Raw genomic sequence first — 25,857 nt, 5'->3', positions numbered from 1 at the left:
TCATCAACATGTTTTGGGACAAACAAGAACTTTTCGACCAAAATTAAAACTCGTGTGGGAAATGTTAATCTTTGCTTAATTTTTCCATTCCTTCCCCAGCATAAGAATTCTGTTAGTTGTTGGCACCACCATTTGTTTCTCAGAAATTAAAAAGTACTGCTTACTTAATCCCTATATGTTTACTGAAAATTGTTTTAAAGTGAATGCTCTCTTTCAAGTTTAATTAATTAAAGAGCAGACAATGAAAATATCTGCTGAGAAGAGTTATAATATTTCAAAACCAAATTAAGCTTTCAGAAATGGAAACGCTGAAAGAGAGCCAAGGGCTCTCGATACCTTGGCGTGAGGTCCAAGATGGGTTCATAACAGTTTAAGAGGATCCAAGATCAGTTTATGTTGGTCTGAGATGCGTTCGTGGTGGCCCAGGATGGTTTCAGATGGGCTCAAGATGGGTCCGAAATGGGTTCTGGTGTCCAGGATGGGTTCATGGATTCAGGGCTGCCCCAGCACTTTCTGAGCTCTCTGCCCTGCTTTGGCCATGAGCTCCTGTGTGAATCCAGGGGAATTTGGCCCCGGTGATGGCGCCCCAGGTGTTAGAGGAGCTGTTAATGATTAGAGGAGCTGTTAACGAGGCCAGGTTTCCTCACAGCTGCTCAGCATGCGCTCAGTAAAGGCTCCCTCACATGCATGGTCCTGTAGGTCTCACTGCAGTGCCAGTGGAGCAGGATGGGTCCTTGGAGGATTTTTTTGAGGTGCTCAGAGGTATGGAGGTGGATCCCCATGGTAACAGAGGGGTGATGAATGAGCTTCACCCAATGGCTCTGTAATGCTCCTGCATGGAGCGTGCTGCAGCCAGGCTCTGCTCCGTGCCTTTTATTGCTGGGAGGACCCTTCTGAAGGCCAGAAGGAGCCCCGCATCTTCTCCCTCTTCACCTCCACCACTCTGGCCAGAGCATGGATGCTGAGCTGGCTGCTGTCCCTGGGAGATGCTGCCTGCCTCCTTGGTTGGCTCCAGCCACGTAATTGTTGCCCCAATCTCCTCCAGGGTGCCACAGCCAGACTGAAGGGGAGCACCAATGAGCTGGACATCCCTCCAGATATCACAGCCTGCTGGGACCACAGCCCAGCCCTGCGTGGAGCCAGAGGAAAACAAAGAGCAGGGAAGGGTCCGTCTAAAGGCATTCATTCCACCTCTGTCCTGATGGGCAGCGGATTTCTGATGTGCCTTCACAGTGCCAGTGAGGGAGCAGGGAGCAAAGAGCGAGCCATGGCCACGTTCCTGCTACCAAAAGACCTCTGCATTGTTTAATTCCTCCCCGGGGAGTTGCTGGCTCTTTCTGGAATAGAGGTGCATTCTTTCTAATAAAAGCTGTGCATGTGGGGATTGCTAATTGCTATGGCTTTCAGACAGATCTCCACTCTCTTCTGGAAGGAGAAAAGCTAAAGTTCTTGGCAAGGAGTTGTTAGTAATTATACCAATTATACTAAACAAAAACCAACCCAACAGTTCTCTCCTTTCTTCGGTGTGTGACTCTGGCTCTGTAAGTGTTTGCTGTTATGATTTATACCTAAGATAATTAGGCCGATTAGCAGGTAAATGGGACGGCGCAGGCTGGGGCTGGCTCCTCACCTTCCACGGAGATTTTTTCCTCTTTATTTCACCAAATCACTCAGTCGGTTTCCTTGCAGCATTAACTCATTTGTTGCTAACAGAAGCTTGGCGGAGCTGCTGGGACTTGGTGCGATGTGTGCTCCAAGCAGTGCTGTAGGTCTGCAGAGGGGATGAGACGCCACGGTCCCCAAATGTCTGCGTGGACAACATTTCCCAGTGACTTCACAACCTGAACCAGCAGTCAATGTGCTGCACAGCTGTGCCCCGCTTGGTGCAGGAAGGAGCTGACTTCAAGTGGGGCACTCGAGAACGATGCCATATGAAAATCACCAGCAGCTCTAAGCCTCCACTTCTGGCTTCAGGACTGAGTCTGCTACTGGTGGCTATGGGCAGTGATGTGACCTCAAGGCGCCGCCTGGACAAAACAAAAACACCTAAAGTGCCCAGATTTTGCTCCTTTATCTATTTTAAAGCTACAGAGCGTAGACCCTGCAACACTCTCCTACAGCATCACAACAGGACACTGTGGCTTCAGGTGCCTATCCATCCTCCCCAGCATTTCTGAAATATATTTGGCCATTATTTCCCTTGATAAAGTAGGAGAAATCTTGCCACCAAAATTCATGGGCAGCTCTGAGTGGTGCTGGGCTGTTCTCATCCAAACACAGGAGATTCTCTGCACCTTCCCAATCTCTCAGCAGCGACACAAAGAAAGGAAGAGAGAGCTGTGACCTCCAAAAGAGTGAGGATTCTGCCCAGAGATCACCCCTTCCTCCTGCTCTCTGCCTACCCCAGTGTGCACGTGTGTGCAGAACAGAGCTGATCTCACCAGAAACGTCTAATTGGTGCCTTCGGGCAATCATGTCTCTCTTCCTGTCTGAGTTTATCTTGAAAGGCTCAATTGAGTTACCTCCTATCCCATAATAGCATCTGAATTCCTTGTAGTAATATAAGGAGGAGATGATGTCACTGCAGCTCAGCTTCCCTGATAACTCATAATGAGGATGGCCAACACCTCTGCTCCTCTCTCAGGCAAAGCTCCCGGATGCACTGAGTCAGCGCCTGGCTTCCGAGCTCCTGGGAGCTCATCGTGCTCAGAACTGAGGGCCTCGCGAGGAAGGATGGCCCCAGAGCTGCACAGAGCAGCTTACAAGGACTCCCGGATCTCCCCAGGCCAGCTCCATGCACGCGGCCCCTCCTGCCAGGCACAGAGCTGGGCACACAGAGGGTCCCCGAGCCACCGCAACAGCAAGGGCTCCTCCTGTCAGTAGGTACCGAAAGGGAGGGGAGAAGAGAAGCCAGGGACTGCACTGCTAGCTTGGAAGGAAGCTTCAATCCGTGCTGCCATTTGCACCCTGGTGGTCATGAAGCACTGCACACAGAGCGCTGCGCTGGCACTGCTGCCGGAGCGGCGGTGCCCCTCTCTGGAGGTAGTCAGGACCAGGTTGGACGGGGCCCTGGGGGCTGACAGCCCTGCCCATGGCTGAGAGTTGGAATCTGATGACCTTCAAGGTCCCTTCCAACTTAAGCCATTCTATGATTTTAACTTTTCGTGTTATTCAGTACAGGGGCACCGCGCTGCAGCCCTGCTCCAAAACCAGGCCCTGTGCCCCTGCCACAGGAGAGCTCACAGCCCTCCAGAAAAACTTGCAAGAGTTTCCTACCTCCGTTTCCAACTAAGAACTCTTGTGATTACCATCCCAGGCAACAAATGAAGGTTTGAGCTGCAAACACGTTCCCAGCCCCTTGGCTAGGCAACAGGACCTGGTGGAAAAGTCTGCAGGGCTCTGTTTGAAACGCAGCGAGTCTCCACTCCTGGCTTAATGGGACATGCACCTCTGGGAAGCCCTCCATGAGGGATGCTCAGGAAATGAAATCAGAGCAATACCTGGACTCCACACAAAGTGCCTTTGGTACAGACAAGAGGGCTTTGTTATCTCCAGCTGCAGACACCTCCAAAACCCCTCAGGTCAGAACCGTGCAAGAAGGACTGCCAAAATCCCTGTGCAACTCTGGAAATTGCTGACAGGCGGGCAGCTGCCGTGCTGATCCCTGATCTGCCATCTCCTGGGAGCCTGGCATCACCTCCTGAGCCCATAGTGAAACACAGAAGGGACAGAAACAGCCAGAGACCAAGCAGAGGAGGTCCTGCATATTTGGTGCTCACCAGAGAGCTCCTGTGCCTCGCTGATGGAGCTGCTCCTTGAAATCCACCATGTTATGAAAGAGGCAGAGAGCAGAAGTTGACAGCAGCCTACAGCAGCACTGTGTCCTATAGGGAGGCCCCAATGTTACATACATGTGCCTAATTTGAATGTGCTGTTCATCTCTTATTTGGCTTTCTGTCTCCAGTTCTCCTGAAGCACCTCTATGTATAGGGAAAGACAACAGCAGATAATGAGTTCTTAAATTAGCCAAAGAAGCAATGGCCACAATCTACGTGAAGAAAGAAAGATTTGCTCACCTATCCCAAGGATCAGGGCTTGCTTTTGGGCAAGACAACATCCTCTGTGAGCTTTCTCTGGGGGCCACATAAGAATGTGGTGGGTTCTGTGCAGAGCTGAGGGAGATGAGATGCTCAGCTCCGGTTTGGTACTCGTGCTCTGATGGGGTGTGTGTGTGCAGGGTGAGAGAGGAGCCTTTTTTGGATTACTATTCTTTGCTTTGCAGGGGTAGGAAAAACCCATCTGTTGTTCATGTAGAAGTTGAAACCAGTTAGAGTGTCTCTCCATAGCCACTAGGGAGAACCAGCCGCTCCGGAGGGCCGTCCATCCCCCAGACAGGGCTCTGAGATAGCAGGATGATTCACGCCCTGGAGATGCTGATCGTTTCCCACTGCTGACTGCCTGAGATGAGTAATATCAAGATGGCTAAAGTCAGAGGAGTGAACCCACCTGGTCTGCCTGAGGGAGATGTGGCACAGCAGAGGCTTACCTGAATGGTTGGTAGTGAAGCCATAGAGGATGACTCAGAAGAACTGATTTCCTCCCTGGCAGCAGCCATCCACCACAAGGGAAGGACCCAGCGCTGCCTCAGCACCAGCACAAAGCCATCAGTTCCTGTGAAGCTTCCCAGCTACCTGACCCCCACTGACCACCACAATGCCACGTTCCAGCACGGCTGACCTGCAGAGGTCTGCTTCTTCCTATAGCTTTTATCCTCCCATCTCTCAATGGAAACAACACCTTCCTTAAGCCTTACTGCATCGCCTGTGATTTATAGAGATTATTGCTGTTAACAGCAAACTGCTAAATCTCAGCCAGATCAAAGATGTGGAATGAGGAATGAATTGACTGAGCTCTTCGGGCTGTGGCGATTCCAAAGCCTTTTTTCCTTCCTTCTGTCATAAGAATTTATATGCTTGTGAGAAACCGATCAGGTGGGAAGCTTTCCTGCTTTGTCTACATCAAAGTCCACATGTTTGCAAATTGCTATAAGTCATTCTTTGCATTTTAATCTCTAGCTGTATATATGTAACAACAATTACCTGCCTCGAGGGACAGGGGATGAAGCAGTCTGCTGAACTTCCTTTAGACTTCATAACATTCCTGCTAAAGATCCCAGGATGGCAAGACTAGGTTGGAGGACCCATATTACTTTAGTTAGAGGTGCCATTTAGAATGGAGTGGAATGGAATGGAACAGTTCAGCTGGAAAGGTTCTTCTGAGTTTCCTCCCAAAGCACCTATTTCTCTCCCTTGACCAAAGGGAGTTGCTTGGATACAAGGAGCTGAGCTCAGACGAACCCCTCACCCTGCTGATGTCCCACCGCAGGCTGGATGTGCCAGTGTCCCTTGCCAGCTGTGTCTCTATGCCCAGGCTGCTCAGGGCCTCCATCAGCCTGCTCTCTGCAGGAGGAGAAACGAGCTCCTATGGGTCAGGAGATCAGAGGGTGGACGCCTTTATCCAGCAGGGAGGATCCCGACTGGGTGCTCTGTGTCCACGCAGTCCTGCCCCTGGCTGAGGGGCGCCCAATGCCAACCCCTGCCTGGGTGAACCAGGCACACGCTGAGCCCTCTGCACAGTGCTGAGCTCCAGAAAGAGCCAGTTCTTCCCATTGCTTTCCATGAGTGTTTGGAACAGAAGAATGAAGAGTTTGTCTTGATCTCTTAATCCACCAGGTTTCTTTTCTCTTTCCTTCCTCTACCTCTGCAAGCCTGGTCATTATAATTCATAGCACCTGCTTACTTTGAAACACCTTGGACTCCCTTTGCCTGGCACAGGAGCAGACCAGTGCCCATCTCCTGTGGGTAAGCCGTTAATGAGCTGACGCACGGCTCAGCACACTCGGGTGTTTGTTACTGCACTGCCCTCCTGCAGGGGATCACAGCAGGACCCCTTGAATTTCCTGGGTAGTCCCACAAACAGAGCTAAGCTCAGAGCTGTTGTTCTCAGCTCCCATTGGTTTGACTCCTGAGAAAAGAGATGAGTGTTCAGAACTCCATTTCTTGTGTCTGTAAGGTGCTTTCCCTTCAGATCCCACCTCAATTCCAGAATGACCAACCTGGACATCAAATGCAAATGTCTGAAAGAGCAAGCAAACAACCAGCACACAGTCCATTTCAGTCCATTTCAGTCCATTTCAGTCCATTTCTGTCCATTTCTGTCCATTTCTGTCCATTTCTGTCCAGCAGAGCTGCCTGTTCCACCCCACCTGCTGGCTCCCATTTTCACCTCCCTGTTCTGCTGCCCATTCTGCCCAGCTGAGTCTCCAACTTGCAGTGCAGATGGTTACTATCCCATGATGTGCCACGCAGGTCCGATACCTCAGGATCTGTCATGGTGCAGCACGAGGCCACTTCCCTTCGGAATGGAGACAAACAGGCTCTGGGCAATAGGAGCACACTGGGTCTCAGGCAGCACAACCAGTGCTGCTCAGAAACCGCACTGTGGCGTCTCATGGGTGTTCCAGGCTGGCTCATATTTTGGCAACGAATACACGGGAGTCTCATAAACGCGTGGAAAATGACTCAGATATTAGAAAAATAATAAAATAATAATAGAAAAGATCTCTGTAACACAGACCTCTACTGGAGGTTCTTGGCCTGAGGTTAGGCAGAGAAGTCATGGCAGCACGGTGACATCCAAGCAAAGCACCTCAGCTCTGTACCTGCCTACAGACACAGAGACTGTCCACACTGAGACACGCTGCTTTTCACGCTGGGAATCCTTCATCCCAGTGCAGTGCTGCCCTGTTAGAACGGAGCGAGAAGGAAAAGCTTCTCTGCTTCAAGTATGAACCAGAAGAAGAACTGCAGCCCCGAGGGCAGCGCCTTCCCCTGGGGGAGCAGCACTGGATGGACACCAGCAGGTCATGCTGGCAGCACTGCGTGGCCCAGAGGAGGAACAAACCTCAGTGACACACGCCGACCTTCAGGAACGTCCCCCCCAGGGCAGCGCTGTGCCTCCCAGCCCCACTGGGCTGCCAGCAGCCAGCTGTGGGTCCTGCGCCCTGCTCAGATGTCCTCAGGAAACGGAGAAAGTGCAAACCGCTGTCATTTTTTGCACTGCTGTTTGCACTTCCACCTGTCCCCTGCTCAGGAAAACTTCTTTTGGTGATGTGTGATTTTTGGTTGAGTGCAGCAGCACAGAGCTGCTGTAGGTACAGTTGCTTTAAATGAAGAGCATCGCCACAGCTTCGGCTTCGTGCCTGAATCACTAGAAGTGTTTTAAGGCGTTTCCTACTCCGACACAACGGCCTTTTGTGTGGGTAGGACTCCCGTGCTGACAGCTGCTCCTCCTCCGTGTGCCCATCAGGTCCCTGCACCGCTGTGGTCTGCAGTGATGAGGACAGAACCCTCCCGGGTGGACATTTTCCAGCATTCCTTGAAAAGTGCATTGGCTCTGGTGGCCTTTTCGTCACTATGCACACATGGGGAGCTGTAATTTCAACATCCTTTACCACAACAGTGTTCCTTCCATGAAAACCACCCTCCCTTCAATGCTAAGTGACAGTAATCTTTGCTTTAATTGGAAAAGAAAAGGAAGAAGGGACAGAACATCCTTGACAAAGGAACTAATGACTCAAGTGCTGGGAAGTCCTGCCCCCAAGGGACTGCACAGCTTGCAGCATTGATTCTTAATGACTTACAGAGATTGGAGGTTTGGAAGATCTCTCAGTGCCTCTGCAGGGATGCGGCTCAGCTGATTGTTCTGCAGCATCCTATAATTAGAAAAAAAGGAAAAAGTCTGTGAAGAATACAAAAGTTTTTCTGACCAAATGGAAGATGTTGCTGCTTATTTCTGAAGCTGTCCCGGACCCCGGGCAGAAAGCTGGGGGGTTGGCAAGCAGTGTGCTGGTCACCCGGGGCTCTTAGGCAGCAGAACAGGTCAGCCCTGGGTTTGGGGTCCCGGGGGGGTTCTGGTGCTGCAATGAGAGATACGCTGCAGGGATGTGAGGTGAAGGACCTTTGCAGCACACTCGTGTCACCAGTGAAGGGGCTGAGGTGCACTCAGAGGGGCTTTCTGTGACCGTCACCCTGTGTGTGCAGCACTGCAGTTCAGAGCTGTGCCAGGGCTTCCAGCTTCTCACAGAAAGGCAGCAGGGGCGTCAAACACAGAGTGATAAACGGTTCTCTGTCAAAGGAAGGACATCTCAGGGTCTGGGGGGGCACCCTGAGCTGACGTTGAGCACTGCTGCTGAGGGGAGGACGGCTGCACACCTACAAGAGGAGGTGAGGTCACTCTGACTGGGGTCAGCACAAATCACAGCGCTTCAGGGGGTCATGTTTTGATCTCAGAAATTGAAAGATTGTTTACTGGAAGAGACCAGGAAAATGGCCCCGTCACCCCAGGATCCTTGCACAAGACGGTCTCAGCAGACTCACAGCCCTCAGAGGTACAGGTCTGTGCATGATCCAGTGTCCCCATCTTGGGAGGTGTATAACCAAGATGTTATAATTGCAATATACTCAAAAGAGTAAGGCAAAGCTGTATAACCAAGATATTATAATTGCAATATAATCAAAAGAGTGAGGCACAGCAAACAGGGATCACAAAAGAGAATAAGTAGAAGAGCTTACCCTTGGGTTGAGCTCACTAGAAGATATCAAAGAGGAGGATCTCCAGAAGAGATCCTTCCCCTCTGGTAGCCAGCTCTTAAATAGGTCCAGGAGGGGTGGAGCCTGGCTCCACCCCTTCTGGCAGCACAGGTGAATTGCCTTCACCTGTGCTCCTCTGGCTGACTCATGGCTCACCTCAGGTGATCAATCAGAGGTTCAGGCCGTGACTCAGCAGTTCCCATACACTCCACCCCTTCACGGCGTGAACCAATGATCAGGTTAACAAAAGGGTAAGCTTTCCCTAATACAGAGATCCGGTATATCGCGACGCTTATACAATTTTATCGCGACGTATGTTGGTACAGTTCAAGACAAGTGATGATTAGTGGATGTCCATATTCTTCTATGGGCCAGTGCTCGATGATGTGCCTGGAGGTATGAAGTCCTGAGGTGCAAGTCCATTCTATGTTCCATCAGTCCCATGTAGACCATCACCGGGTGTTGTACGTGATCTGACAGCAACACTGGAACGCTTGATGGCATTTTGTTCCTTCCGGTGGTCCTGAAGGCTCACAGACTCACGGGGAGTAATACAGATGTTTTACAGGTACCAGGAGGGGAAGGTCTGCTCTCCAGGGCAAGATACAGGCCGTATTTCTGTCTTGGGTCAACACTTCCGCTTGTACTGGGGCACGTCCTGGCCGCCTGTACCACACCTTTTTGCCGGATATCTGCGGCTGCATAACGATATCAGGCACCAAAGGAGGTGTCCTGATCTGCCATAGGGACATGATGGGGGTCCCTTTAGCAATAAAGATCGGAGTGTTGACCATAATATCAGTAGGCCATGTACCTATTACTGGAGGGACTACTGAGCCTCCCACCTCCAATAGTCTCCCCCAAGGTGCAAGTAGGCCACACCACTTGGGTCCTACCTGCACCTTCCAGGGCCATTTTATTTTATGGGTACCTGGCTCTAAGTTTTCAGGGGCAGGGAGCAGAAGATTATTTTCATTACCAATTTGGGGTCTTACCTGATGATCAGTGCCCGTAATTTGGATCCTAAGCGGGGTGGCCCATGTCGTCTGCAACATTCTCAGGGCACTGGGTCTGCCATCTCGAGGTCTTTCATTCAGGTCCCGCAGGGTTTCATACAGTCTTTTTGTCCACCCCTGCAAGGACTGGGAGTCTGTCTTCAGGGCAGCCTTAAGAATACCATTATAACGTTCGATGAGGCCTGCCCCTGTTGGATTATATGGCAGGTGGAATCGCCATTCGATGTTATTTTCTTCTGCCCAGCGCTGTATCGTTGCACCAGTAAAATGAGTCCCTTGGTCGCTCTCGATGACTTGAGGTGTCCCGTAGGCAGACATCAGTTTAGTGAGTGCCTTGATGGTATATGCCTGGTTTGCTTTCGGTACTGGATAGGCCTGCAGTAGCCCACTTGCAGTGTCGACACAGGTCAGGGCATATCTTGCCCCTTCGGAACGAGGAAGGGGCCCGATGTAATCGACCTGCCATCGCTGGAGAGGATTGTGTCCCCTAGCAAGATGGGCTGTTGTTTCGGGCAACGATCTCGGTCTCATCTTGGAGCAAGCGTCGCAATCCTGGCATGCCTGGACGATATCAGATAGTTGTATGGGCAGTCCCCATGCTTTAGCAGCTGCCCACATTGTCTTTTGTCCAGCATGCCGTAGCTTCTGATGTAGCCAGCGGGCGATGTTCTCAGATGGTGAATTCTCAATCCATCGAACTCGGGCCAATGTGTCGGCTTCATCGTTTCCCGGTGACTGTAGGGGCTGATGACCAGAAACATGGTAGACACGTACAGTCCTGTGTTTGACCGTATTCCATATATCTAACCACATGTCTTTGCCCCAGATCGGTCGGGCGTGGATAGTCCATTCCTGGGTGGCCCACTGTGCAATCCAGAGAGTGAGCCCCCGGTACACAGCCCAACTATCTGTGCAGATGTTCAGGATACCATCACCGGGTTCCTTGGTTATAACCATCCACACGGCTCGCAGTTCTGCCCATTGGCTGCTCTGGCCATCCCCCTCATCGAACCAGATTGTCTCGGTGGAAGGATGGTATGCTATTGCTCTCCACTTGCTCGGGTTGCCCTTGCTGGACCCATCTGTGTACCAGGCATCTTCAGGGATAGGATATTTTCCCTCCTGAACGGGACTCTTCTCTGGTGGAGCGACCAGTATTTCTTTTGGTGCATCACTGTGATACGTAACTGGGCCTAGGATCTTCTGAAGTTCTTCTTTCAAGGGGGATGAAGACAGACTGCTCCTTTGGCTGAGATAGGCGACCCATCGTGCCACTGTTTGTGCTTGGGCCACCCCTGTCTTAGGAAGGTGGGTCAGATCCTTCACCCACCCCTGAATTGGCAGAGTGGTCTTAACTATAACTGCAGCTGTCTGAGTTATTGGCTCTACTGCCTGTAATGCCGAATAGGCAGCCAATAACTGTTTTTCAATCATACTGTATCTTTCTTCTGCTCCGTGCCAAACCTGAGACCAGAAACCAATGGGGGTCCGAACAGAACTCTGGCGCTGCCACAGGCCCCAACCGAAGCCGTCTTGAGTAACATGAACGTCCAATTCGGCTGGGAGGGTAGGATCGAATATACCCAATGCCTGAGCTTGTTTAACTGCCAGTTTTGCTTGTTGGAAAGCATCCTGTTCGGTTTTCCCCCAGTCCCATAGCTGCCCCTTTTTTGTGAGTCTGTATAGTGGCCTTAGCAGCTGCGCTAGGTGAGGTATAAAGGAACGCCAATAACCCAATATACCTAGAAACTCTTGCAGCTGCTTTGATGTTGTAGGGACTGGGAATGCCTGAACCTTATCTATAACAGCACTGGGTAGCACTTTGGTCTTTCCTGACCAAACCACCCCCAGGAATTTTACGGACAGGCCTGGACCTTGCACCTTTTGGGGATTTATAGCCCATCCCCTTTGTTGCAAATAGGCAGTTAATGAATCAGCTGCCTGTCCTACTACCTCCAGTGAGTCGGATGTCAACAGGAGATCATCAATATAATGATATAGGTTAACATCATCAGGTTTTCTCCAGTCAGCCAGGTCACGCGCCACTAGATTGTGACAATACGTTGGTGAATGCACGTACCCCTGTGGCAGGACCTGAAAGGTCCACTGCCTGCCTCCCCACGTAAACGCAAACTGATCTTGCGATTCCTCAGCAATTGGGATACTGAAGAATGCATTTGCTAGATCTAGGACACAATGGTAGGTTTTTATCTCCCTACTCAATGTGTCCATTAGGGAAGCAATATTGGGTACGGCCGCATGAATAGGCGGCGTGACCTTATTTAATTCTCTGTAATCTACTGTCATCCTCCATGTGCCATCCGACTTTCGCACCGGCCATATGGGGGAGTTATACGGGCTGTGTGCAGGTCTTATAATGCCCACTTTTTCTAATTCCTGCACCGTTCTCGATATTTCATCTTGCCCACCCGGGAGTCTATACTGTCTAACGTTAGTAATCCGGCGCGGCTTCGGCAGGCAAACAGGCTCATGTTTCGCATGGCCTCTTAATATTGCCTGCACCGCCCGGATACTGATACATCTTTGTCGAAGTCTGAACTCTCCCACAGTTGTTTGGAGAGCCAGACCCCATAGAATGTCTATGCCCAGGATGTATTCTTGGACTGGGGCAATAGACACCTTGTACTCCCGGGGTGGGAGACGCCCAACCCCCAATTTTAACCATGTTTGGGTGACAGGAATAGTCTGTCCCCCAAAACCACCAATCATCACTCTGTCACCATGAAATTTTTCCGGATCTCCATAGATAATTGATGTTTCTGCTCCAGTATCTACTAGTGCCATCACTCTCTGAATATTTTTTCGGGACCAATAAATCGTTAATTCTACATAGGGCCTCCGGTCCCGTCTGGAGGCCCTACGGGGACTAACACCCCTTGTCAGTGCATGAATTGTGCTAGGGCCAGTTCTTTTGCTTCTGATGGCTCAGGCATTGTGGCCCGAGACACCTGAGGTGGCTTCTTTTTCCTGTTTGGAACAATAAAATCTTCTAGGTTCCATGTTGTTGTTGGAACCCTTTCTATAGCTCTTACCCTTGATTTCTTAGGGTAGCTCTGGAATTTTTGATTGTCCTTTAGTTGTCTCCAGAGCTGGAGAAGGACGTGATTGGGTTGGCGGTCGATCTTAGCAAATTGGACCCCAGCCCGAATTAAATCATTAAACATTTGTTTTCGGGATACCCTTATGGGTCCCGATCGAGGAGCTCGAGTAGCCGGCATTCTGGTTTTATTTACCGGCAGGACCTCTGCTTCCTCCAAAAACCGAATATTGCGCCTAGTCCGCAGGCGTTCTGTTTCTCCCAAATCGGCAACTAACTGGGCAACCTGCTGGACTACGGCTTCTGATGCTACAAGGGGATTTAATATTGAAACTAAGGTACCGTACAGATGGGAGGGAGCTTGTTGTAGAATTAAATCTCTCATCCCTGCTGAAAATTTAACCATATCAGGGCCATCAAATGTATCTTCATAGATGGCCTCTCTTACACCCAGTTCACGGATATAGTTCTGAAGGTCCTCCATGGAGGACCACATACCTGTATGTAACGGTATGTCTGATTTATTCGGCCATACCATACGGCAGGCCGCCATTAACCATTCTAATATGGAATGGTTTTCATCACGATATTGATTGCCCACGTATAACCTTTGCCTAAGAGCAGGATGGACAGTCATGGTGGCCAACTTAGATATTTCTGGGCCATTCACCACGACACTTTCTGCCCCAGAATCCCACAGTCTCAATAACCAAGCCGGCACACTTTCTCTGGGCTTCTGCCGAAACCGTTGTACTAAATCCATTAATTCTGTTGCTGTGTATGGCCGAGCTGTCACATGTAAATGAGTGTGGGCAGGGGGCCATTGATCAGGTGGCACCCCTGCCGGTCTGTCCTGTACTTTTTTTGTTTTTTGGGTTATCACAGGACGGACCTCCAACGGATCAGTTTGAATTGGACATTCAAGGTCTGATTTGGATTTCTTGTTGTCCTGATCAACGAAGTCTGTTGATTCAGGAGCCTGGTCATCATTTATTGAAATATTACGAATTTGGCTTACAGGAAGATGTAGAATTGGCTTCTTCCCCGTTAAAACGCCAAGTTCGTGCTCTAACTTTTCAATGCGATCTTTCAAAAGTTGATTTTCGGTTTCTAAAGTATTATTTCTTGAGTCCGCATGATTTAAAGCGGTTAATAGTGGCCATGCCACCATGGAGGCAGCCAATTGTCTTTCTTTGGTGATGAGAATGTCCTTGCCAAGTCCTTGAAAATAGTCTGCCATGCGATATGGGGAGAGATTGCCCATAACACGTAAGGGACCCCATTTTTCAATGATGGCAGCTAACTCGTAATAGGGCGATCCCTCAAATCCTGGGATCTGCCCTGGAATCATTTTCTCTAGGGGAGTATTGTTCTCCCCCTTGACCCATTTATAGAAGTTCCACAGGAAAGACATGTTAATTTCAGTATAATCAGCCTGCCTGGCTCGCCAAGTGTATAACCAAGATGTTATAATTGCAATATACTCAAAAGAGTAAGGCAAAGCTGTATAACCAAGATATTATAATTGCAATATAATCAAAAGAGTGAGGCACAGCAAACAGGGATCACAAAAGAGAATAAGTAGAAGAGCTTACCCTTGGGTTGAGCTCACTAGAAGATATCAAAGAGGAGGATCTCCAGAAGAGATCCTTCCCCTCTGGTAGCCAGCTCTTAAATAGGTCCAGGAGGGGTGGAGCCTGGCTCCACCCCTTCTGGCAGCACAGGTGAATTGCCTTCACCTGTGCTCCTCTGGCTGACTCATGGCTCACCTCAGGTGATCAATCAGAGGTTCAGGCCGTGACTCAGCAGTTCCCATACAGGAGGCCAAAGTGATTCAGCCAGCACAGTCAAAGGGCTGGTCCCGCTTAAGGCAGCTGTGCCTGCTGCTCGTGTGTCAGGCTTAAAGGCATTCCAACCTCTGCACATTCCTCTTCCCTCCCTATGGGAGCATCTCCCTTGGATGCGACACCATTCCCATGGTCTGTTCTGCTCAAACTCGGGGTTGTCAGAGAGGCAGGGCCTATCCGGGGATTCCTCAAGCATTCCAAGCCACCTGCAAACCCCCCTCCTGGGGGCCTTTTGGTGACGTTTTTGATGTGTGTTCACAAACCAAGCCAGCCGGTGCCTGCTCTGCACCACCTGAGGCTGAGACTGCGGCTCAGTGTGGGACGTGACCAGTGCGTCCCATGGGGAAGGGTCCAACCAGCCAGGAGAGGTGCACAGCAGAGCGAGGCCACTCATGCCATGCTCACTCCAGCCTACGAGCTGATGGAGAGCAGCCCTGGCGGTGGCTGCAGGGCGGTGTGGGGTGGGAGCACGGGGTCAGCGCGTCCATGCAGGCAGTGCTGCGCCGTGCTCACAGCAGCGTCTGTGTGGGCCTGCTGTGGGCAGTGCTGGGTCTGCGTGCTGCTGTGGGCTGGTTGAGGCTTGCTGAGGAATGGAGCAATGGTGTGGGCCATCCCCGGCTGGCTGGCTGCGGGGGTGCCAGCGCTGCAGCCAAGAGGATGCACGCAGGCATTCTGCCCTCCACGTTTCGGGGTGAGGCAGGCTCGGGTTGTGCTTGGAATTTTTCCCTGTGAAGTTTGGTGTGGGATCCCTCCTTGGCTTGTGAGTGCTGCCGTTGCTACGGCGTGTTCAGCCAGGAAAACAAGAAGCCTGGCAACCCCCTCTGTGCAGCAGACTGAGGGTGGGATGCGGTGTGAAGCCATGGCAGCACAAGATCAGCTGCATGGACAATCAGGACCTGCGCTTCACGGCTGATGGAGCTCAGCTTGGAGATGAGGGTCTGGGTGGCTCACGAGGAGGTCTGGAAGGATGGGACAGTTTCCATTCTGCTGCCCTGGAAAGCTCCAAGGATGGGGGAGCACAGAGTGAGGAGACAGTTTTGGAGAGAAGTAGCTTGGCAAAGGACAGAAGCAGCCAATGGAGCTGATTTCTAATGATGCTGGCCCCGAAGCAAGGATCCTGGGCTTCATGGCGAGGGTCAGGGTTGGCCGTGCTGCAGAGCAGAGCCCTGGGAGAGGTGCATTCACAAAGACCTTTTACAAACAGGCATTCCCACCAGCTGCCAGCCTGCGCTCAGCTAAGGGAGCCAAAGAGGACACATCTCATCTTGCTTTGGCTCGGGGCAGGCCTAGGGCTCAGTACATGAAGATCTTGGGCACATTCCTCTGTGTCATGGTGGTTTTTTGATAGCAAAATGCCTGCCTTTTCACTTGCTCTCTTCCACACCTGCTCCCCTGGCTGTGCCCCGTATGGTTTCTGCACAGGCCTATCTTTATGGCCACTTTCCAGGTGGTTTCTGTGCACTGGAGCAGCCGGAGGAGGCAAAGCCAACAAGCTGGTCCTGCTTCCAGAAGCTCTGGGATTCACTCTGAGGGCAGGGAGAGGACCATCTGCATGGGCAGGTTTGGGAAGGAATTCCCAGGGTGTTTCCCATCCATTTTTAAACAGAAGTTAATTCTCTGGAAAGACGGGAAAGCACCAGGCCCCTTAACAGCCCCAGAGTTGACTTCTGGGCACGCACATGACTGCAACGAGCTCTAAGGCCCCACCGCACTAAAATCAATTACCATCCCTGTCTCTCTGGGGTCACCCCCGTCCCCTCAGGCCGTAGCTCTGAGCCCAGTGACCCAGCTGAACAGCTGAGGCTGCAGCAGGGTGTGCTGCTTTGCACCGCCTGCCACCCGTGGCAGCGCGCACATCCATGGAGCTGATCTGTCCTCAATTCCCCCGCTGCCATCCGCTCCAAAGCCTGCTAGTCCTGCCGTTCAGGTATGGAGAAGTGTTTCCTTCCTCATTGCAGCGCTGTTTGTCCTTAAAGGACCACTTCCATCCTCATCCACTTTTCTTTGAGGGCAGGTGACCTCAGTTGCCTCGTTTTCCCTTTAGTTCATCTTGCCGTGGGTCTCTGGCTTCTCACCCAGCCCCGTTTTCGGCTGCCCACCCCCAGCTTTGTGCAGTCAGCTATCCCTGCAGCGCATCCCAGAGCCTTTGCTGGCTGTCGGATGGAGCCTGGAACCTCCAGGGGAACAGCCTGACAGGTGACTCCTCCCCACGTCCACTTCTCCTTTGGTTTCCATGGAAGCAGCCTGATGCCTCGGCCCTTTTGAAAGTGAGGAGACAGGACGTTCCTCTCTGCTCCTCACTTTTAATACCTCATATCCCAGCGTTTCTCTGATCTCTCCTGCCTCATGGGCTTTTCAGATTCCCTCCTCAGATACCTCCTTCAAGATGTGTGGTTTGTTGTTGGAGATTAAAGTGAAGAGAAAAGCACATGACTGCAGGAGTGGTTCTACTGGTCCCAAGGGAGCAAGGACGTGATCTGGACGGGGAGCAGTGAGGAAGCAGCTCGGGCCACCTTGCCCTGCCCAGTGCAGCTCTGCAGGACATGGGTGCAGCTGGGCTGTCTGATGCTCTGAGGCTCAGTGCAACCAGTTCAGAGCACACTTCTGTGTGCTGTGCAGGCGCACCAACTTACAGACCTCCAGCACCTGGTTACACCCCCAGATCACCATCACAGTGACGAAAATATGGAGGTGAATGGTGTATCTGGAGGCAGCAGGGACTCTGGCTGGAGTGAACTCATAACTACATGCACCAGTGACCACGCTCCTGTGGGCTTACAGACAGCAATTAGGGCAGGAGCACACGGCAGCCTGACATCCCCTGCAAACCTGGGCAGGAAAGACTCGAGGCTTTGGAAATTGAAGGGCTGGCAGTGCCTTTCTTTTTGGAAGCAAGAACTGCTCTCAGTGAGACACTCTCTGTGAGCATCAACCCTTCCTTGTCTTGGAGCTGGGTTAGTCCTCTGCAGACCTCCATGGGAAGTGGGGAGGCATACAGGGGCAGCCCTGCAGCCAGAGGGGCTGGTATGGCAGCCCAGTGGCCGCTCAGTGCCAGGAGCACAGCCTGGCTGAGGGCACGGCAGGCTGCCAGAAGCAGAAGTCTTGGGCTCAGCTCCATCTCCAGCCCTTCTGCCCTCTCCTTGCACTGCGGCCACTCTCAGAGCTGTCCCTGAGTGCACGCAGGCATCACACAGAGGCAGCGCATTGCTCTCATGACTGCAACCTGCAGGAGCTGTGCTCTTACGTTCTGCATCAGTAGTTCCCCAGGCCTGACACAAATAGAAATTGATCAAAAGCGGCTTTAAAAGCTCCTGAGTTCCTGAAGTAGAAAGTTCCTCTTGTTGAAATTGGGTGGGAGAGCTGCGGTTTTTCCTCAGTTCCTTTGATTTGTTGCCTAATGCAGGGGATGGATAAATCTCTAAGCCCTGAGATTTAGGGCAGGATTCATACTTTACATCTTCAGAAGACACAGTAAACAGCCCTATGCTCTCTAATCCCGGAGCAGGTCTGTACCTGTTCACTCTGTATAAACTGGACCGGCTACAACAATTTCACGTTGCGGCTGAGTTCAAAACATCCCTTTGGGGATGAAATGTTTATTGCAGGAGATTTTTAAGATGGTTCCTGAAAGAGAGGAAGAGGGACTCCCAGCTGAGTGCCCTGCACAGACCTGAAGGATGCAAAAAGTGTGACTGTGAGCAGTGAGACTGCCCTGGGCTGTGGAACCATTCCCTGGGGAAGAACTTGCTGGTGGCCTTCATCCCTCGGAGCTTCCTGAGGGAGCAGCCCCAGCCCTTCCCCAGCGGACAGGCAGAGGTGGGGTGGTCGCTATGATGTGCATTTCCTGGGGTTGGCAGATCTCAGGCACAGCCCTGATGGCTGCGGTGCTCCAGGACCCAACTGTGTGTCCACATCACCCCGAGACACCACATCTGGGGGACATTACCTCAGGGGATTTGGGGAGTTTTACCCAAAGAGGAACTTCTGCAGGTTCTCCTGCAGTGCATTTCCATGTGGCGTGGAGGGCTGCACCATTGGGGTGCTCATAGCAGAAGTGAGGAAGCAGGGCTGGGGATGTGTGGAGGTCCTTGGGTGGGTGCAGCTCCTCCGTCACCCAGGGACGTGTCAGCCTCTGTGTGCTCAGCAACTGGCGCTGCAACGCCTGCTAAGTTGCATTCTGCAAGCCTCAGTGCATGGCCAGTGCCTGGCACAGGGTGCTGGGGGGCAGGGATGGTGGTGGCTGTGCAGAGGGGAATGAATTACTTACAGAATCTTCAGGCTGTAGAGGCCAGAGAAAGCTTCCCCTGGGATACTGGAGATCTGGTTTCCAGAGAGGCGTCTGCAGTGAAAAGAAGAGCCAGTAATGCATCAGCATCCTTGTAATGACAGCCCCTTGTCTGCAGACACTTCACAGCTGATGCCTCTTGCTGCAGCCCTGCTGGGGAGAACGCAGCAACACCTGCAAGCTGTGCTGCACACCTGGTGTGTGACCCCTCCGTATTGCCTGTTCCCAAAACCAGGACGGAAAAGGAAAAGGGGCTCTGAATGAAAGCAAGGATAGGGGCAGCGTGGCCTGGGGAAGAGACTGATGTGAAGGGGCAGGAGGGGCAGAGAGAGCACAAAGCAGCCTCACAAATGAGAGTAGGACCCCCAGGCTGACGGCACAGAGAGCGGGGACAGAGTTCAGGTGTGAAACTGGCTCAGTGACCTGATTCTTAATCCCAAATTATTCTGGTGTTTGTGCTTTACTTTCTGATCCTCCTGTGCTCAGACAGGTGTCGAGGTTGGGCTTCCCACAGACACACGGTAAGGAACTTGCTGCTGTGCACCTGATTTGAACTGGAATATTGCACCCCCACATGAGACAGTGAACATCATTTGTGATCAGGAGAACCTTCAGCCTCTCAGAAACTCCAAAGCAGACCCAGGAGGCTGGCACAGATACGAGGAAACAAGCTGTATTATTCATGCAACATTGACAAAGCCTATTTCCTTTCAGATGTTTTGGCTGTGAAGAAGACAAGTGCAGGGGATGAGCAGCATAATCCGGGCTGGAAGCAGAGCACGTTGCAGTGAGGACTGCAGAGGTCATGCAGAGGCTCTGAGCCTTTGCAGGCTCCCCGTGGCAGAGCAGCTCGCTGGGTGCCCAGGCTCCCTCCTTCCCCGTCTCTCCCTTCGGGAATCCAGAGAAAATTACTGCCGTAATTAGGGCCTCTGACAGCATAAACAGCGCAGGGTCGTCCCTTTAATGTGTGTGAGCAGGTCGTAACCTGCCTCCTTGCAGCATGCAAGCTGCCTGGCAGGCTGGGCTATTTGTCACTTGGGGGCTGCGATTTGGGGTAATTGCTTCTTTGATTGCTGATTTCCACACGGGAGGGAGGGCTGTCCGGGAGGAGGGAGGATCCCGCACGGATCCTCAGCCGCTGCAGCCGGCCGTCCCAGCTCCGCTCCGCGGTCTGTCTGTCCTTGGAGCTCCTGTCTGCCCTGCTGCAGCACTCCGGGGTCAGCGTGCGCCTCCTCACTTGTTTCTGGCTGCTCTGCGCCCTCGCATTGATGTCCCTGCGTACGGTCAGGTGGTTGCAGGACTCGCTCCTGCTTGCTGGATCCCTAAATGGAGCTGGGACCTCCAGGACTGGCAGGACGGGAGCTTGTGACTCTTGGCTTGGAGCGGGGTGGCAGGGACACGTGCTAGGTCAGCTTGCAGCATCTCAGTACCGCAATAAAACAGAACTGGGGGGGGGGGGGGGGGGGAGGGCAGAGCATTCCCAGCTTCAGGAAAGGCAGCTGTGTCCCTGCTGCTGCTGCCTGTCCTTGGCTCTGCCCATGGGGACTGTGCCGTTTCCCAGCTCACCTCCAGCTTCCAGATCTTCTCTCCTCTACTTTTGCCTTCTTCCCAACACCAGGCACCCAGGTGTCCCAGGCAAGGGAGCTGTGCCATTCCTCTGAACGTAGGCCAGGAATGTGTTTCGGGTCTTTTGGGGCATCCTGTCCAGCAGTTCGCTGTCACCTGGCAGTCTCCCTGCTGCTTGGTTCCTTCCATCCCTCTCACTCTCTGACTGCCCACAAATCTCCCAGCCTGGCAGGGAGGCACCCACTGAACACATCTCCAGGCAAAATTCAATAGGAAATTCACTGAAATGATCATTTCCTTCCTATTTAAAAGGGAACAATAACATTCAAAGTGATGCTGCCAGTGTGACTTCCCTTGAGACAGCTCTTCATTTGCTTCTGAGGCCCAAAGCAAAAAACTCCGCAAGAAAGAATCAAGAGGCAGCACTCCTTTGTGCCCCAGGCACAGGGGAAGGGGGGCTGCTGTTGTGGCCACGGATGTCTGACCCACAGCACAGCTCCAAGCCTGCCCAGGATAGGCAGTCCTGATTCATCTGCATGTCCTTCTGTCCCGGAGCTTTTAAAGTGAGATGGATTGGCAGGAAGGGAAAACTGCATTTAAAATGACTGATGGAAGAGGGAGAGAAGGGGCAAGTGGAAGGTGAGCGGGAGCCAGAGTTGGCTGGCTGTCTTTGGAAAGCTTGCGTGTTTGGTGGATTTTAGATTCTGTTCCCCTCCTTTCCCCCCTCCAGTGATTTCTGGGAACATTCCTCCAGGCTTTGATCTGCATTCCCAATACACTCCAAGTTGGAACAAACTCATGGTTTACCTCTTCACGGTTGCTGTAGTTCAGTTACCACAGGCTCCCACCCCCTCCTGCATCTCGGGCTTCTTGGTCATGCTACAACTTCATGGCACGCCCAAAGGCTGTTTGTTGGGCATGATGGCTCATGTCACGCGCTCAGACAACATGATGATGCCCTTATCGTTCACATTAGGAGGCAGGAACGTTGCCCATTGGCAGGACAGGATGCACACACATGTCCATATCCCAGTGGAATTTTCCCCTTGCCAGATCATTACCGTTCCTGTCAGCCTTCCTCTTTGATCTCCTGCTCGGGTTCATTTCTCAAGCTCTAATATTGTCAAGGCAGAATCTCTTCCCAGATAAACTCTCTGCACTCCTGTCTAAACGGTGTCGTCGTGTCAAGATCGTGGCATCTGCCAGGTGCATGGGGGACCAAGGGCTCCATGCTATGCTCGAGTTTGTTCTCATGCTGGTGCAAGGCAGGAATTAAGCCAATTAAGTCATGCAAGTGAAAACATGGTACATTTGAGGAAAGAGTCAGGCTTGGACTCTCCCTTCCCACACAGGAATCTGCAGCTGGTCCTGCTGCGGTATCACCTGGAGGTGTCTCCAACATGGTCTTACTGCTTTACTCCATCCCTGAGGAGGAGACTCAGGCCTGTTTCTAACCCAGCTCCCCGTGCCCCCACCAAATGCCTGTTCCAACTCGATAGATTGATGGCATTCGTTTCTTTTGTTTATGGTCCTGCAGCCAGTTTTCAACCCACACGAATGTTCGTATGCAAGCTAGTTTGGATTCATTTGCCAAGGAAGATTTAGTAAGACGGCTCCTTATGGAACAACCCAATACAGGACACAGACTACCTTCATTTTGTCCCCTTACGTCAAGGTTTTCGGAGGGGATTTACTCCCTTCAAACCTTTAGTTTAGAATTTTGACTCCAATCTCTGTGCCCCACTTGGGATCCCCTCTGGCAGTTGTTTAAGGACCACTTAAGGAGCACGAGGGGCAGAGATTCTCCCTCACAAGGATTTTTCAAATGCTGAATTCTGTCCCCAGCACAAACGGAGGAGAAAAAGAACAGAAATTTCAGTGCTCCACATTTTGAACTGGACTTGGGCCTCCTCAGTAACATTTTTCAATGTTACCATGGAGAACCCCTTGGAAGTCCTAATCTCCTGTCTTCACCTGCATCTTCGCCAGCATCTGCCTCCACACCACGCGGATTGCACAGCAGTGACTTTGGGAATGCTTCATAGGAGGAATGAGCCTTTAATCCTCTCCATGCTGCTGCTCACCCGCCGCACTGATGGTCAGTGCTGTGCTCTGCCACGGAGCAGTGTCAACCAGGAGAACATGAAGTCCTGGATGCACCAGGGCTGGGTGCCTTGTCTCCAATGAGCCGCAGAGGAGCCCAGAACAGGGCTCAGTCACAGCATCCTGCTGCTGCAGGCACAGGAGCCTGGCAGCATCTTGGCGAGAACGTTCAGAGGACCTGCGGTGCTCCGTGCTGCCTGGAAGGGGAGAGCACAGCTCCTGCTGCCCCCGGATCAGCACACAGCACAGCGCTGCTCCTGGATCAATGCACGGCGTGGCACTCCCCTGGATGCTGAGTCCCTCGGCCCTCGGGGCCCAAGAAGAGGCAGGTGAAAGAGCCAGTGGCTGGGAAGGGGTCTGATCTTGCCGCTGTGCCCCGCAGCAGGAGGTGAATGGCAATGAACACCTGCCTTTGGCTGCAGTTTCTCCTCTTGGCACCGAGCTCTCGTGTTTGGATTCAAAGCATGGTAACAAAGCCCTTGCCGGTGAACACATTTCAACATGTTGTTATTCCCAGGCCGGCTTTCAAGATCCTCTTTCTATTCCTTCTCTACTGATTGCTCTTGTTTCTCTTGGCACGCAGCTCTGGCTTTTCAGGCTTCATTAACTGGAATTTATTAGCAACTTTAAACGTCCTTCCCGCTGCCAGAAAGAAAGAAAAGGGGGGAAAAAAAAGAAGAAAAAAAAAGGAGATGTAGAAAACTCAGGGCAGCTCCTGTCTGTGTGAGGCCCACATCGAAGCACCTCTCTGCCTCCAGAGACCTGCTGCAGAGGGGAGGATTGCAGGGAAGGGCCCATGCATCCCTATGGGCCTCTGCTCTGTCCCTGCTGAGGTGGAGGTGGATGTGGTGGACGCTTATCAGAGCGTTTGTCCTCTACAGCAATGGGAGCACGCAGCCCATCTGCTCCTCTGGGCAGCTTTCCTTCCCAGCGCGTCGCCTTCTGCCCCTCACCTGCAGCACTGACTGCCCCAACATGGCCTGAGCCAAACGACATCCTGAGCCAGGAAGGACCATGAGGAGCATCGAGTGCAGCTCCTGGCTCAGCTGCTCCCCACACCTCACCCTCACTCCCTTCCCCATTCCCTCCTTTGGGTGCCATCGCGTATCAGACCCCAGTCAGCACGGTCTAACAGGAGGCTGAGGCTGGAATTTCGTTCTGCTCCACCATCGCTCCCAGGACGATGTGATGCTGTATGTGTTCAAGGCCAGGAATGGCAAAGAGACTTCGAGATGCCTCTGAGGATTACAGGAAAGTGAAAGCTGAAGGGAGAAGCCAGCTAAGCTGCAGTGCTGGCCCTGACATCCCTATGAACAACACACACACAGCTGCTGCCCAGGTGCTGTTGTTGGAAGGGTCACTTTCAGTTCTTCCTATTATACGACAATCTTTCCTCACTTCATTGATTTCAAATCCATCGCTTGATGTCCATAACTATGACTTCTGTGTTTTACCATATGATTGAAGTGTGAACTTGGATGTGTGCAGATCCAAAACGCCACAGTTTCCATTTCTCCTTATGGCGGTGATTTTTTCCTACTCAAAACACCTCTACCTTCCCAATGAGCAGTTGTGGCGTTTGGAAACTCCAGTGAAATGTTCTTTAACAACTTCCAGTTATTTTTCAAATTTTCCTGTTTAATTTTCCCTCCTGATTTGTGTCATTCATAATTATTTTTGGCTGTGGGAAGCTGGCTCCATTGGTGTCTATGAATATTTATTCATTGCTGGTTTAGACCGTTCTGTTTGTGCACGACGTGTCATCAGGACACGACTGCTTGCAGCAAGACAGCCATTAATTGTGTACGAGAGAGCACGGCCTGTGTGTGAGGACCTGTGAGTGCTTTGGGTGCTTGACAAAATGGGAAGAGAATGGCAGCAAGATGGAGGCAAGACCTTGGAAAACGCATCTCCTGAGGGCAGCACGAGAGCAGAGCTACAGGAGGGCGAAAAAAAGGAGTCCTGCCCAGCTCAGAAATGGGGAGGTTGGGAGTCCCTGCAAGCATAATTAATGCAAGAGACAGAGATGAAGAAGATGGGTTTGGAGACCATTTGAAAATAAAAGTATTGCAATTTGATCACTGTGAGATCGGGGCTGTTATGGGAACAGTGGGGGTCGGAATCTCCTCTGGGCTTTTTGGTCAACATCGACTGTTCCAAGTCCACCTGCAAACGTGCAGCCACAAATCAGCACCGGTGAGCACAGGGAAAGCCTTCTGCTCACAGAAGCTGCTGTTCATTTCACAGCACTGACGATTTGGGGGTCACTGCTTCATGAACACAAGCACAGGTGGCAGAGCATGGGATGGCATCGCTTACTGCCCCTCTGCGATACACGAATGCCTCAGCATCACACCGACGTTACTGGTAAGGAATCCAACCTTTAGAAACCTGCCCTTTTCAGAAATACCTGTCATCTGCAGCGTTGGCTGTGAGAGGGGATTCAGTACAGTCAAAGTGCTCCATTTAGACACTGTTTTAAGTGCTACATGCACCACAAGTTTACATCACGTACCTCAAATACAACAATAATATCAGTGTTTCTTGCTATGGAATAATGGTGTTTTGAAAAAACTGCATTTTTCAGCAGAAGGCATTGCATAGAAAGGAGCAAAAGCATGAGAACAGTACCCGGAGGGATTTCTCATGGTCAAGTGGAACACAACCATACAAGGCCAGCCTCAGCCTTCTGCCCCCTTCCAGGCTCTGACTGCTGGGCCCCCAAGGGACGCTGTGGTTGCTCATGCTGGTGGTTAATTTTACACTTTCAGAAGTGTGGCCACTCCTCTGCTGACACACAGCCTCGTGCTGATCCCTGCAGACCGGGACGGAGCCGTGCCTGAGCACAGCGCTGCGCTGCAGGACGGCCGTCCCTGCTCTGATCTGCGGGGCTGCAGCCCCACCGCTGCCGGGCGCCCAGCAGTTCTCGTGGCTTTGGCTGCAGAGGAGCTGCGTGCAGATGGTGAACGAAGCTCCCCGTTTTCTGGCTCTGCTCTGGGCTCACTTTTGCATGATGGGCTGATTCTTAAACTCTGGCGTTTGGCACACGCAGCGTGGCCTGAAGGTGCATCCTGCCCCAACCCTGCAGCAGCAATGAACCCCTGTGCAGCACACAGCGCCCATCAGAGCCCAGCCCATCTCAGAAGCACACAGCCCCCAGCACAGCACCCCCCTACTGGGTACTCACAGCTCCTCCAGGAATTGCAGGCGGCCGAAGGCGCTGGGCTGCAGCTGGCTGATGTTGTTCATGCTCAGATCCCTGTGGGGAAGAAGACATTCTCAGGTGAGTCCCATTGCAGTGTGCACACATAACTCCGTGTGCTCTGCTTCT

General features: G+C 52.0%; 1 protein-coding gene across 1 annotated transcript in view; it reads right to left on the bottom strand.

Moving 5' to 3' along the window:
- Window positions 1–25,857, bottom strand: part of LGR6 (leucine rich repeat containing G protein-coupled receptor 6) — a 74,671-nt gene that overhangs the window by 24,144 nt on the left and 24,670 nt on the right. Inside the window, exons 2-4 of the mRNA XM_048925612.1 lie at window positions 25,714–25,785; window positions 18,840–18,911; window positions 7,703–7,774 (exon numbers count right to left, since the gene is read on the bottom strand). Of these exons, the coding sequence (XP_048781569.1) occupies window positions 7,703–7,774; window positions 18,840–18,911; window positions 25,714–25,785 (216 nt within the window). The remainder of the gene's footprint in view (window positions 1–7,702; window positions 7,775–18,839; window positions 18,912–25,713; window positions 25,786–25,857) is intronic.

This window comes from Lagopus muta, chromosome 24 (assembly GCF_023343835.1).
Source record: "Lagopus muta isolate bLagMut1 chromosome 24, bLagMut1 primary, whole genome shotgun sequence".
In the NCBI taxonomy this organism is placed as follows: domain Eukaryota; kingdom Metazoa; phylum Chordata; class Aves; order Galliformes; family Phasianidae; genus Lagopus; species Lagopus muta.
This window is presented reverse-complemented; position numbering and strand designations above follow the sequence as displayed.